The sequence below is a fragment of the Nothobranchius furzeri genome, chromosome 13, assembly GCF_043380555.1.
Source record: "Nothobranchius furzeri strain GRZ-AD chromosome 13, NfurGRZ-RIMD1, whole genome shotgun sequence".
Taxonomy (NCBI): Eukaryota; Metazoa; Chordata; class Actinopteri; order Cyprinodontiformes; family Nothobranchiidae; genus Nothobranchius; species Nothobranchius furzeri.
In genome coordinates, this window is record NC_091753.1 from 64,606,875 (window position 1) to 64,619,924 (window position 13,050).

At 45.0% G+C, this 13,050-nt stretch overlaps 1 protein-coding gene across 1 annotated transcript in view; it reads right to left on the reverse strand.

The window, feature by feature from the left end:
• Nucleotides 1–5,255: 5,255 nt before the first annotated feature.
• dpf1 (double PHD fingers 1) overlaps nucleotides 5,256–13,050 on the reverse strand; it is a gene marked incomplete in the record, with an annotated part of 99,832 nt that continues 92,037 nt past the window's right edge. The window contains 2 exon segments of the mRNA XM_070543774.1: nucleotides 5,256–7,225; nucleotides 8,005–8,086. Of these exon segments, the coding sequence (XP_070399875.1) occupies nucleotides 7,155–7,225; nucleotides 8,005–8,086 (153 nt within the window).

The window sequence follows — 13,050 nt, forward strand, 5'->3', positions numbered from 1 at the left end:
CACAGTGGATGAGAAGGACATCAGGAGCTGCTCTTCCTCGCAGGGAGTGGAAAAAGAAGGGGAGAAGGTCTTTCCACCTCAGTCCGCCCCAACCGAACCAGGAGACACGGACGTCAGGGAGGCCAAGGTTGTCTCTGAGGGTCTCTGCAGCTCTCTGGGCACCACGCCTCATGTAGCTGTCTCCAATGATCCAAATGGCTATGGAGAAAAAAATAACAGGTTTGGCCTAGCTGTTTAAAGTACAAAACCATTCATGAAGTGGTCAAGACAGTACTTGGTACTTACACTTGCTGCGTTGTGTAGCTGATGTTGGAGACACAGGCTGCCATGGTGACCTTTTAACAGATCTCAGAAAAAAAATGTAATAAAAGAATGAAACTTAAACTCCCAGACCTCATTTCATGATTGCTAATCAGCTATGGCTGATTTATTGTTTGGAACACAGTGAGTTACACTGATTCTAATATATTTTTATTTCTATTACACATACATACTTTATAACTGTTATTTTCACATGACTGTTATCAGGCTGTCTTGTTCTGGTTCTCATGATAATTTTGTTTCTTCCAGTAAGTTATCTTGTGCTTAATTCATCTGTATAATGTCTCTTTACTTTTGGTGAATTTTACTGAGTCCAGAATAAAGGCTAGTTGGCTGTACAAGATACAAACAAGAATCAAGTTTTAGAAATATATGAAATGTATTTAGCCTGATAATTTATCTCATATACTAATAACTACCATATTTTCCGGACTATAAGTCGCACTTTTTTCCATAGTCTGGCTGGTCCTGCGACTTATACTCCGGAGCGATTTATATACCAAATCATGTAGGCTACACCGTGCTGCTGCTGCGAGCCGGCGCCGTACCAGGAATGAGTTCCCCTGCCCCGCTGGGAATTAAAAACACTCAGCCATCACCTGCTGGAGACAGTTGCGCGTCGTTGCGCACTGGATCCGGCCCAGGTGTCAGCTCCTCTGCTCCGCCATCACCTGCTGCAGCCTGTGGTGCGCTGCTGCGGGCCGGCTCCGACCCAGGAATGAGCTCGTCTGTGCCGCTGGGAGGGTTTCAAACACCGCCATCCTCTGCTGGAGGCCGTGGCGCGCTGCTGCGCCCGCGTTGTTTATTCTGTTATTGTTACCGGTGCTTGTCTTGCAATGTGAAATGCTTGGTCTCAGATTTTGTAAGAAAAATAATAAAATTTCCCCCCAAAATGCGACTTATATGTTTTTTTCTTCATTATACACTTTATGGCTGGTGCGACTTATACTCTGGAGCGACTTATAGTCCGGAAAATACGATACGTTAAAAATATTGAAAAATTGCTCAAAGCAAAATATATTTTAATTAAGGAAATAACTTCTAAACTTACCGATTCAATACTTTTTTTATTCACAGAAAGATAGTTTTCATGAAAAAGCGCCGCAAACCTCCAAACAAACTCCGTGTGAGCTTCAGGTCGTTGGTGTTCCACAGAGTTAGCTCCGGTTGTAGCTAGGTAGCTACCTCCATTAGCTTAGCTCCCACCTCCGCGTTAGCTTCAGGTTGTAGCAAGTTCGACCGGTGTCGTCATTTGTTCCCAGCCTTACAGCACCACCCTCAGCTCCACCTCTCTTCCCTTTTCTGGAATTGTCTGGGCTTGACAGAATGGAGCTGAGAGCCATGTCACGGTTCACCGGGACCGTTGACAACAGCGGACTCAGATTTTAGAACGCAGTGGAAAAGCACAGCCCGATAGCCTCCGCTATCCTCGATCAGACATATAGACATTTAGCACTAGTTTTTTTTTACCCATACAACACCAATACAATTTATTTCAACCTATCTTAGACCAAGCAGTGCTATGGCAAACACAGAATTTTCCCCAATTCAACCAGCAAAATATTAGCAAGAAAAATGTGGTTGAGCGACTCAAAAGTGAAGCAGCGTCAACTAAAAGAGCTGTGGTGTTTCTGTGGTCTCCCTCAGAGATCCACAAGTGACCGGCATGTCCACAGCCTTGTGCGTCTGGGCTGCCCCGAGCCAGCGGCGTGCTCCGACAACTATTCTCAGGCAGGAGACAGGAGAAGCTGGGCATCTGCTCAAGTTTTTTATGCAACGCCACCAACGTGTCTGACCAAGCAGTTAAATGACACAGTATTTCCCCCATTCAACCAGCAAAATAAAGTACAGAAATATTATTTTACTTACTGATAAAAAGAAGCAAAAACTGCTTGGATGATCTGTTAGTGCAGCCAATAACAACAGCTTGCCCTCTTTGTCCAACTAATTCTGTGATTAACACACACACACACACACACACACACACACACACACACACACACACACACACACACACACACACACACACACACACACACACACACACACACACACACACACACACGACAAGCTAAAGTTCAGAGAGTCAAAATGGCAAACAACGTGAGACCGAGGCCTTTCCCCGGAGCTAGCTCTGAAGTCACGCGCTCTGGTGCTCGTTAATTATTCTGAGTTTTAGGCATTAAACACTAAAACAGAAGTTAAAAAAAAACACTCCCCTCAGAGTTGTCATGAGTGTAAACTACATCTGTTAAACCTACAGTGGGGTTGGTACCAGGCTGTAAACATGTTTATTTCTGCTGTGAAATTGGTATTTTTAACATGGGAGACAATGAGGATTTGCTCACTTCTGGTGTCAGCCCCTAGTGGATGAGGGTGGAACTGCAATATTTGCCACTTCCTTGTTGGTTTCATGTTCATCCCAGAAATATGGAGGTCATGTTGGAAGGTAAACCTTCAGCCCAGTCTGAGGTCCTGAGCACTCTGGAGAAGGTTCTTGTCCAGGATATCCCTGTTCTTGGCCGCATTCGTCGTTCCCTTGATGGCAACCAGTCGTCCTGTCCTTGTAGGTAAAAAACACCTCCACAGCATGATGCTGCCACCGCTATGTTCCACTGTGGGGAATTTATTGGACAAGTGATGAGCAGTGCCTGTTTATCTCCACACTTAGAATTAAGGCCAAAAAGTTCTATCTTGGTCTCATCAGACCAGAGAACTTTATTTCTCACCATCTCGGGGTCCTTCAGGTGTCTTTTAGCAAACTCCATGCAGGCTTTCATATGTCTTGCACTGAGGAGAGGCTTCCGACGGGACACTCCACCATAAAGCTGGTGAAGGGCTGCAGTGATGGCTGACTTTCGACAACTTCCTCTCATCTCCTGACTGCATCTCTGGAGCTCATCCACAGTGATCTTTGGGTTCTTCTTTACCTCTCTCTCCAAGGCTCTTCTCCCTCGGTTGCTCAGCTTGGCCAGGCGGCCTGCTCTAGGAAGGGTTCTGGTCGTCCCAAACGTCTTCCATTCAAGGATTATGGAGGCCACTGTGCTCTGAGGAACCTTCAGTGCAGCAGAGATGTTTTTGTCAGATCTGTGCCCCGCCACAATTCTGTCTCTGAGCTCTTCAGCAGTTCCTTTGACCTCATGATTCTCCTTTGCTCTGACCTGCATTGTGAGCTGTAAGGTGTTATACAGACAGGTGTGCGGCTCTCCTAATCAAGTCCAGTCGGTATCATCAAACACAGCTGGACTCCAGTGAAGGTGTAGGACCATCTCAAGGATGATCAGAAGAAATGGAAAGCACCTGAGTTAAAAAGTGTCACAGCAAAGGGTCTGAATACTTAGGTCTATGTGATATTTCAGCCTTCCTTTAAAAATAAATCTGCAAAAATGTCTACATTTCTGTGTTTTTCTGTCAACATGGGTGCTGTGTGTACGTTGATGATTAAAAAATAAGTTGAATTGATTTTGGCAAACGGCTGCAATATAACAAGCAATGAAAAATGACAGGGTCTGAATACTTTCCCTACCCACTGCATTTATTATTATTCTGTCCAGTCAGACATTATTTGACCTTCTTTTACCAGAAGGATGACCACCATGTTTTTTTATGGCTGGGGACTAATCGTGGTTGGTGTAGGGGCAAATGATCATGGACGTAATTTTTTGGGGGGGGGGACATGTCCCCCCCATTTTTTCCAAAGTCAAGCTTTGACCCCTGCACTTTTTACCATCCAAAAACAACATTACGCTATATTAAATTGACACTGGTTGAGCTCTAGGACCAAGCAGAAAACAACCGTTTGTGTTGAAGCCTGTTTCCCATTAGAACATACTGTAAAGATCACCCCCCCCCCTCCCCCCGTGTCCCCCCCACTTCTAAAGGGAAAATTACGTCCATGGAAATGATAGTAAGTACAGAGAGAAGCAAACTTGCGAGCTGTGTTAAATAAAAGTTGTTCTTTGACAATTACCTGATTAAAAATGATTAGACTGACCTTAAAAGAACAAAACACCCACAATGTATCGATAAAAATGCTGCTTGTCCTAAGAATGGGTCAAGTCCCCTAAGTAGCAACTGAAAGACTCTTTGCTGGAAACAAACGCTGTTTGCATGCTGTGATAACTGCAGAACAGAGTTGCATTAATGGGCTCGACACACGGGAGGCGACATCGCCTCTCCTCCATTCATTTTCAATGAGACATGCGCGACAAAGCGATAATCGCGGGTCTCCCTCCTACCAAGCGAAACGCGAAAAACGTGCGTGTGAAAGTTTGCACTCGTGCACGTGTCGTGCACGTACGACCCAGCGACGCGATCCCAGAAAGTTGAAACATTTTCAACTTTTCATCGCTGTCGCTCGGACGAGGACCAATCAACGGAGGTTTCATTCACTGACCAATGAGCGGACAGGATGCTCCGTACACCTCCGAGCAAACATGGAGGAGAAGTTGATTATTATTATGTTTTATAGTAAAATCAGAAGTAAGATTTCACATAACTCTAGCAGCACCTTGTGAAACATCATATCTACCGCTTTATTAACTCTGAAGCGCTTAAATAACCTTAATTCCCTCCAACCTGACACAGCCAATCAAAACAACGGAAGTTTCGATTTCGCCATGGAACAGAACGCGTAGACGGCGTTGCCGCTGGCCGCTGCCGCGGATCGCCTCCCGTGTGACAGGTAATAAAAGCGACAGCGACAAATTTCGCTGATCGCGGTCGTTTGTCGCCTCCCGTGTGTCGAGCCCATCAGGGTTGGCCACGCACGGTGCCAGGAGCTTTGCTGCATCTTTTGTAGCGTTGAACATGTCAGTGAAAAGCAATCAGGGCTGAAACGTTTGAGCAACACTGGGAGAAGTGCAGATTAAAACTCTTCAAGTCAGTAAACATAATACTGCAGTTTGTGAAGCAATGCATCAAGACTTTAAAGCTCAAAATAAAAAGTTTTTATGTTAAAAGGGCAGAAAAACGCACACACACACACACTCAGTTCATGTCACAAACACATTATTGTGAATTAAGTGTGCTTCCTTTGTCATTTCAGTAATAAAGAAAATCATGCATTAGAACATAACTTTGACAGAGGAATCGTAAAAAATGTTTTAGGCTTCAGCGTGTGTCCACACACACACACACACACACACACACACACACACACACACACACACACACACACACACACACCAAGCACCAGGAGCTTCTCAGACTTGCACTGGCCTCACAGTCACAGTTTCATGGGACAACAGGTCAGGTGATGGCTGGTGAGAGACTCTTAACCTAAACAGTTTTTCTTAAACACACATCTTTAACTGAAATAGCCAATTACAAATAAAAAGTCCTTCTCTTGTCTTATCAGGAGACCAAGTGCATGCAGTAAAACCCTCAGAGTCAATCCCAAAAATGCTAACTAAGTTGTGGAAAGCCCATGCATGGAGAGAGGACTCGGTGAGGTTCCAGATAGTCCTGACCACATCGTCTGCCTTAAAACTGAGGAGAGTGTGTTCGTGACTGTGTGGTTTGAAAAGCAGTCTTAATTTTGTACAATTGCCTCCCCACTATAAACTGTACAGGACAGGCCGTCCTGTGGACAAATCCCACAGGACAGTTCAGAGTCTCAGGTCTACCAAACACAACGATGCTCAGAGGGTGTGAATCTAATTTTGGTTGAGCGTACATTTCACAGTTGGCGAATACTGAAACACACCGCTCCACGGTCAACCATTTCCCCCAAAAGCCTAGTTTATACTTCTCCGTCAGCTCCATGAGGGAGACACGCGCGCACTGACGGAGACGTTTTGCTCTCTGACTTCTCCGTCTCCTGGGGAGTGTTGCTAAGCAACTCCCCGCCAGGACAGCAGAGGGCGTAGCGCTGTTCTGTGGCATCCTGTCATGTGTCCGGTTCAAGCCAGTGCATTTACTAGTGTGCTTATATCGTGTTTTTGCATTTGAGAGAATTTTTAAGACGGACAAATTTTTCTCTCATTCTCCTCCACCTCTTCGTGCGCTCTCCACGTTTCCCTTCACTCCCATCCACAAATAAAACACTTGCTGCACATCGTTCCACGCCTCCACTCACGGGTGAAGAAAACATTCATATGTTTGGAATTCTTCCACAAGGTATTCTTCAAGCTGCTCCATGTCTGCTGCTAGATATTGACATGTCTTTCTGTCTTTGAGAGTGCAATGGCGGTGCTGTTGACGACAGCGGCGTCCTGACCAATCACAAGCTTGCATTCTCGGTATTTATACCGTCTATCCTTGTGAGCCTGCTGGAGAGCCCTCGAAAGGACAGATAATGGCGTTGCATGCTTTCGTCCCGACGCAGATGGAGAAGTATAAATTAGGCTTAACGCCTCACCATCTTAGTCACTCTCACTCACTACTTGACAGAGTTGCAGCTGAAGATCATTAGGGCTCATTTGAGAGCCCTTACAAGGGTTTCTGTGGAGCGGTGTGCCTCAGAAGTGCCCTTGGAGGGCTGAAGTGTGTGTCTTGATAGCAAACTTATTGCCAGCTGATGAATTCCTGTGCTGAGACAGAGCAGAGGCGACGAGGAAGAACAGGCCGAGGTTCAGGTCAAGCACAGAAGAGAGGATCAGAGACGAAGAGGATGGAGGCTGCCTCGCTTCTGGAGCGATGTTAAAGGGTGGATGCAGCGCTGTGGGGAACCGGAGTGCTCGGTCATGCCAGGGATCACAGGGACAGCGTGTAGAGAGAGTCACGGTGAGCGTGTCAGAAGAAGGGGGGAGGTGAGGGTGCTGCTGCAGACAGAGGGGTGATGAGAGGTGGTCTGGGAGAGGATGAAAGGCCAAGAGGATGAGCTCTGCAGATTAAGTGAGAGTGATGTAGGCTGAGGCCTTCTCCTTCAGCTGTCTCAGACACAGATGACAGCTCCAGCTCCCTGTAAGACACACGCATCAGACCACAGATCAGCCGTTACTGTTGTACAGTTTTATCCCTCATTTCACAGAGCATTAAGTGACACTAAATTAGAGCACCACACGCGGATGGATGCGGGGGATTTGACAAGTCATTTGGTTTACAATTTGGCAGAAGGTGCTGACGTTAACAGCTGATGTTAATGTTAACCTCTCTGTCTAAACGGGTTCAAGTAAATGTGGACCCAGCCTGCAAATGTTGGGTGAGCCTTAAGCAGCGTGGATGGTCTAGCATCCAGAATCCAGGCGAGGGTTAACCTGAAACCAGAAGCTGCCTCTGAACGTATTCCTGTAAATTAAAAGCATGGCTTGCGTGGGCAGAGCTCGACACCGTTACTGGCTGTGGAACACAAGTGGCTCTGCTACTGTATCTTCAGCCTAGTGACAATTTTGCCATGGAAACAGATTATCTTTCTGCTACTCGTTTCCATGGCAACACCATCAAACATCCCAAGGCAGCCATCTTTTGTTTTAAATAGATGTTCCTGTTCCATTTCTGTGATCACAGAATTTAGACCGCCTCTCGGCCTGGTGCCTTCAGGTTAGGATGTTCCAGTTAGACCTGAGTGGGGTATTTATGCTCACAGAGAAATATGACTGTTCTGACCACAGGCCTCACGGTCCTGAGTGTGAGACCCACACCTACAGCTTAATGCTGCACAAACCGAGACGGTGAAGCATCTGGGATGAGTAGTGTGACCAGACATGGATGCACTGGTTTTCAGTATTTAGCTGTACGTACCTTCTGGTGGTTCAGACATGGGAGGGCTCAGACAGTACATGTGGTAGCCTCTGTCACAATCATCACAGAACAACAGCTGGTCCTGAAACAACAGAACAAAGGCTGGTCATGCTTAAAGCAGATCTTCAGCACAGTAAAACGAAATATATAGGCATGTGTGTGTGTGTGTGTGTGTGTGTGTGTGTAAATACAGGGTGGTCCATTTCTATGGATACACTGTAATAAAATAGGAATTGTTGGGGATATTAACATCCTGTTTGAGACAATAAGTTTAATGTGCCACATGACCCTCTTCCTATTGAAAAAACAAAAGTTAGATGCAAGATGGCTGACTTCAAAATGGCCACCATGGTCACCACCAATCTTGAAAAGTTTGCCCCCTCACTTATACTAATGTGCCACAAACAGGACGTTAATATCACCGACCATTCCCATTTCATTCAGGTGAAATGGCCCACCCTGTATATTTATAAATATCTGGCTATAGGACTATCTATCTATCTATCTATCATCTATCTATCTATCTATCTATCTATCTATCTATCATCTATCTATCTATCTATCTATCTATCTATCTATCTATCTATCTATCTATCTATCTATCTATCTATCTATCTATCTATCTATCTATCTATCTATCTATCTATCTATCTATCTATCTATCTATCTATCATCTATCATCTATCTATCTATCTATCTATCTATCTATCTATCTATCTATCTATCTATCTATCTATCTATCTATCTATCCATCCATCCATCCATCCATCCATCCATCCATCCATCCATCCATCCATCCATCCATCCATCCATCTATCTATCTATCTATCTATCTATCTATCTATCTATCTATCTATCTATCTATCTATCTATCTATCTATCTATCTATCTATCTATCTATCCATCTATCATCTATCTACCTACCTACCTACCTACCTACCTACCTACCTACCTACCTATCTATCTATCATCTATCTATCTATCTATCTATCTATCTATCTATCTATCTATCTATCTATCTATCTATCTATCTATCTATCTATCTATCTATCTATCTATCCATCCATCCATCCATCCATCCATCCATCTATCATCTATCTATCTATCTATCTATCTATCTATCTATCTATCTATCTATCTATCTATCTATCTATCTATCTATCTATCTATCTATCTATCTATCTATCTATCTATCTATCTATCATCTATCTATCTATCTATCTATCTATCTATCTATCTATCTATCTATCTATCTATCTATCTATCTATCTATCTATATACATACATACATACACTCAACAAAAATATAAATGCAACAACTTTGTTTCTGCTCTGATTTTTCATGAGATGGACTTAAAGATCTAAAATTCATTCCTGATACACAATATCACCATTTCTCTATAAAAGGCCACCCTGAAATGTGCAGTTTTGTCTCACAGCAAAATGCCACAGATGCCACAAGCATTGAGGGACTGTGCAATTAGCATGCTGACAGCAAGAATGTCAACCAGATCTGTTGCTCGTGCATTGACTGTTCATTTCTCCACCATAAGCCGTCTCAAAAGGCATTTCAGAGAATATGGCAGTACATCCAACTGGCCTCACAACCGCAGATGACGTGTAACCACACCAGCCCAGGACCTCCACATCCAGCAGGTTCACCTCCAAGATCGTCTGAGACCAGCCACTCAGACAGCTGCTGAAACAATTGGTTTGCATAACCAATCTATGTCTGCACAAACTGTCAGAAACCGTCTCAGGGAAGCTCAACTGCATGCTTGCCGTCCTCATTGGGGTCTTGACCTGACTCCAGCTCGTCGCTGTAACAGACTTGAGTGGGCAAATGCTCACATTCTATGGCGTCTGGCATGTTGGAGAGGTGTTCTCTTCACGGATGAATCTCGGTTTACATTGTTCAGGGCAGATGGCAGACAGCGTGTGTGGCGCCGTGTGGGTGAGCGCTTTGCTGATGTCAATGTTGTGGATTGAGTGGCCCATGGTGGTGGTGGGGTTATGGTATGGGCAGGCATCTATTATGGATGAAGATTGGTGGCATTTTGAATGCACAGAGATACCGTGATGAGATCCTGAGGCCCATTGTTGTGCCGTACATCCATGGATATCACCTCATGCTTCAGCAAGATAATGCACGGCCCCATGTTGCAAGGATCTGTACACAATTCTTGGAAGCTGAAAAGGTCCCAGTTCTTGCATGGCCAGCATACTCACCGGACATGTCACCCATTGAGCATGTTTGGGATGTGCTTGACCGGCGTATACGACAGCGTGTACCAGTTCCCACTAATATCCAACAACTTCGCACAGCCATTGAGGAGTGGACCAACATTCTATGGGCCACAAATGACAATCTGATAAACTCTATGCGAATAAGATGTGTTGCACTGCATGAGGCAAATGGTGGTCACACCAGATACTGTCCGGTTCTGAGTCCCCAGACGCCCCAAAAAGCAAAAAACTGCACATTCCAGGGTGGCCTTTTATTGTGGGCAGTATAAGGTACACCTGTGCACTACTCATGATGTCGGATCAGCATCTTGATGTGGCACACCTGTGAGGTGGGATGGATCATCTCAGCAAAGCACAGGTGCTCACTATCACACATTTAGACTGATTTGTGAACAATGTTTGAGATAAATGGCAATATTGTGTATCTGGAATGAATTTTAGATCTTTAAGTCCATCTCATGGAAAATCGGAGCAGAAACAAAGGTGTTGCGTTTATATTTTTGTTGAAAGTGTGTGTGTGTGTATATATATATATATATATATATATATATATATATATATATATATATATATATATATATATATATATAGTTATGTAACCAGGGGAAGGAAGTGTGTGATGGTGGATTATTCCTTCGTAACAAATCTTTCTGCTTGGAAACCTGTCTTGTCCCTTAAAGCTGCTTCCTGGAGTTTTTCCTTTCAGAAATGATGTATGATGACATGAAAATATACTCATAAAACAGTGTGTTTTAGTGCTGTTTGTTGGCTACATCTTAAAAAAACAGAGCAAAAATTTGGCATTTGTAGGTTGAGCCTCAAAGCAGTGTGTGTGTTTCTCTGTGTAGGTGTGTGTACATGTTTCTGTGTGTGTGTGTGTGTGTGTGTGTGTGTGTGTGTGTGTGCGCGCGCGTGCGTGTGTGACTGTTTGTCTGTGTGCGTGCGCGTGTGTGTGTGCGTACACGTGTGTGTGTGTTTGTGTGTCAATGTGGGTGTGTGTGTGTGTGTATGTGTTTGTGTGTCTATGTGTCTGTGTGTGTGTTTGTGTGTCTATGTGTGTGTGTGTGTGTGTGTGTGTGTGTGTGCTTGCATGAATGCGCGCCCGTGTGTGTGTGCACGTGTGTGACTGTGTGCGTGCGTGTGTGACCGTGTGTGTGTGTGTGCCTGTGTGTGTGTGTGTGTGCGTGCACGCGTGTGTGTGCGCGCGTGCATGTGTGACTGTGTGCGTGCGAGTGTGACCGTGTGTGTGTGTGTGCCTATGTGTGTGTGTGTGTGCGTGTGTGTGTGTGTGTGCACGCGTGCGTGTGTGACTGTTTATCTGTGTGTGTGTCTGTGTGTGTGCGCGTGTGTGTGTGCGTACACGTGTGTGTGTGTTTGTGTGTCAATGTGTGTGTGTGTGTATGTGTTTGTGTGTCTATGTGTCTGTGTGTGTGTTTGTGTGTCTATGTGTGTGTGTGCTTGCATGAATCCACGCCCGTGTGTGTGTGCACGTGTGTGACTGTGTGCGTGCGAGTGTGACCGTGTGTGTGTGTGTGTGTGCCTATGTGTGTGTGTGTGTGTGCGTGCACGCGTGTGAGTGTGCGCGCGTGCATGTGTGACTGTGTGCGTGCGAGTGTGACCGTGTGTGTGTGTGTGTCTATGTGTCTGTGTGTGTGTGCGTGCACGCGTGTGTGTGTGCGCGCGTGCATGTGTGACTGTGTGCGTGCGAGTGTGACCGTGTGTGTGTGTGTGCCTATGTGTGTGTGTGTGTGTGTGTGCGTGCACGCGTGTGAGTGTGCGCGCGTGCATGTGTGACTGTGTGCGTGCGAGTGTGACCGTGTGTGTGTGTGTGTCTATGTGTCTGTGCGTGTTTGTCTGTGTATTTATTTGTGCTTGTCCATGAAAGATTTGCCCTCTCAGCCAATCCCAAACATCGTATTCTGATGAGTTCTGAATGCAGCCAGAACTAACCCATAAAGCAGCAGCTTGGTGTTGTTAAAACGTCAGCATGAAGTTATCCCATGTAACATTCCCACCCAGGTAAACATGGCATTCTTGGAGCTTAGCTAATCAAGTGCTGAAGAAGGATCCATGCTCACAAGTGCCGCTAATCATGGGCCAATCAGGCACCTGCATGTCAGCACATGGGTTAAACAAGAGTTGACAGCAGAAAAAAAATGAGTGTGGACCGGGAACATATGGCAAGTTTTGCATGGGTGCAACCAGCAAACTGAGCTCTGCCATTCAACAAAGTTGGTTCCATTGTTACTAAGAAGCTTTCTGACAGCTGAGAAATATCAACTAGCACTGCTGTGCATCAGAGTGGAGTTTCAGACAACTGGATTTGGAGTCTTATTTCCTGATATTTGGACATTTCACCTCTTATTGGATAACAGCAACACCGCTCTACCACTGACTCTGTTTGCTCTGCAACGTTGATGTTTTATCTCCACAAGTATGGAGGAATTCTGCTGTGTGGTGAAGCTGCTAATGCTAACAGTTAGCTTCAACTAGCTGGGCCATTTTTTGCTGTTTCCTGGACTCTAGACCAACAACAGCCTTCCCTGTCATGACGCAAGATGGATGAGTCCATAAATGTTAGTGACAGTGTGACGTAGATCTGTCAGGCTTTTCTAGAGTTTCACTGTCTATTTTCGTTCAGAAGCTCATGCAGGAGACAGGTGTAGGAGACTATTTTCTTGTTCAGCCTGCATGATAAACTCCAAGTGACCCATTATAATCAGAAAATACTGTTAAAATATTTTTCCACACCTTTAACCCTTCCCATGTACCAGCAGGTGGGCCCTCCAGGACAAGGAG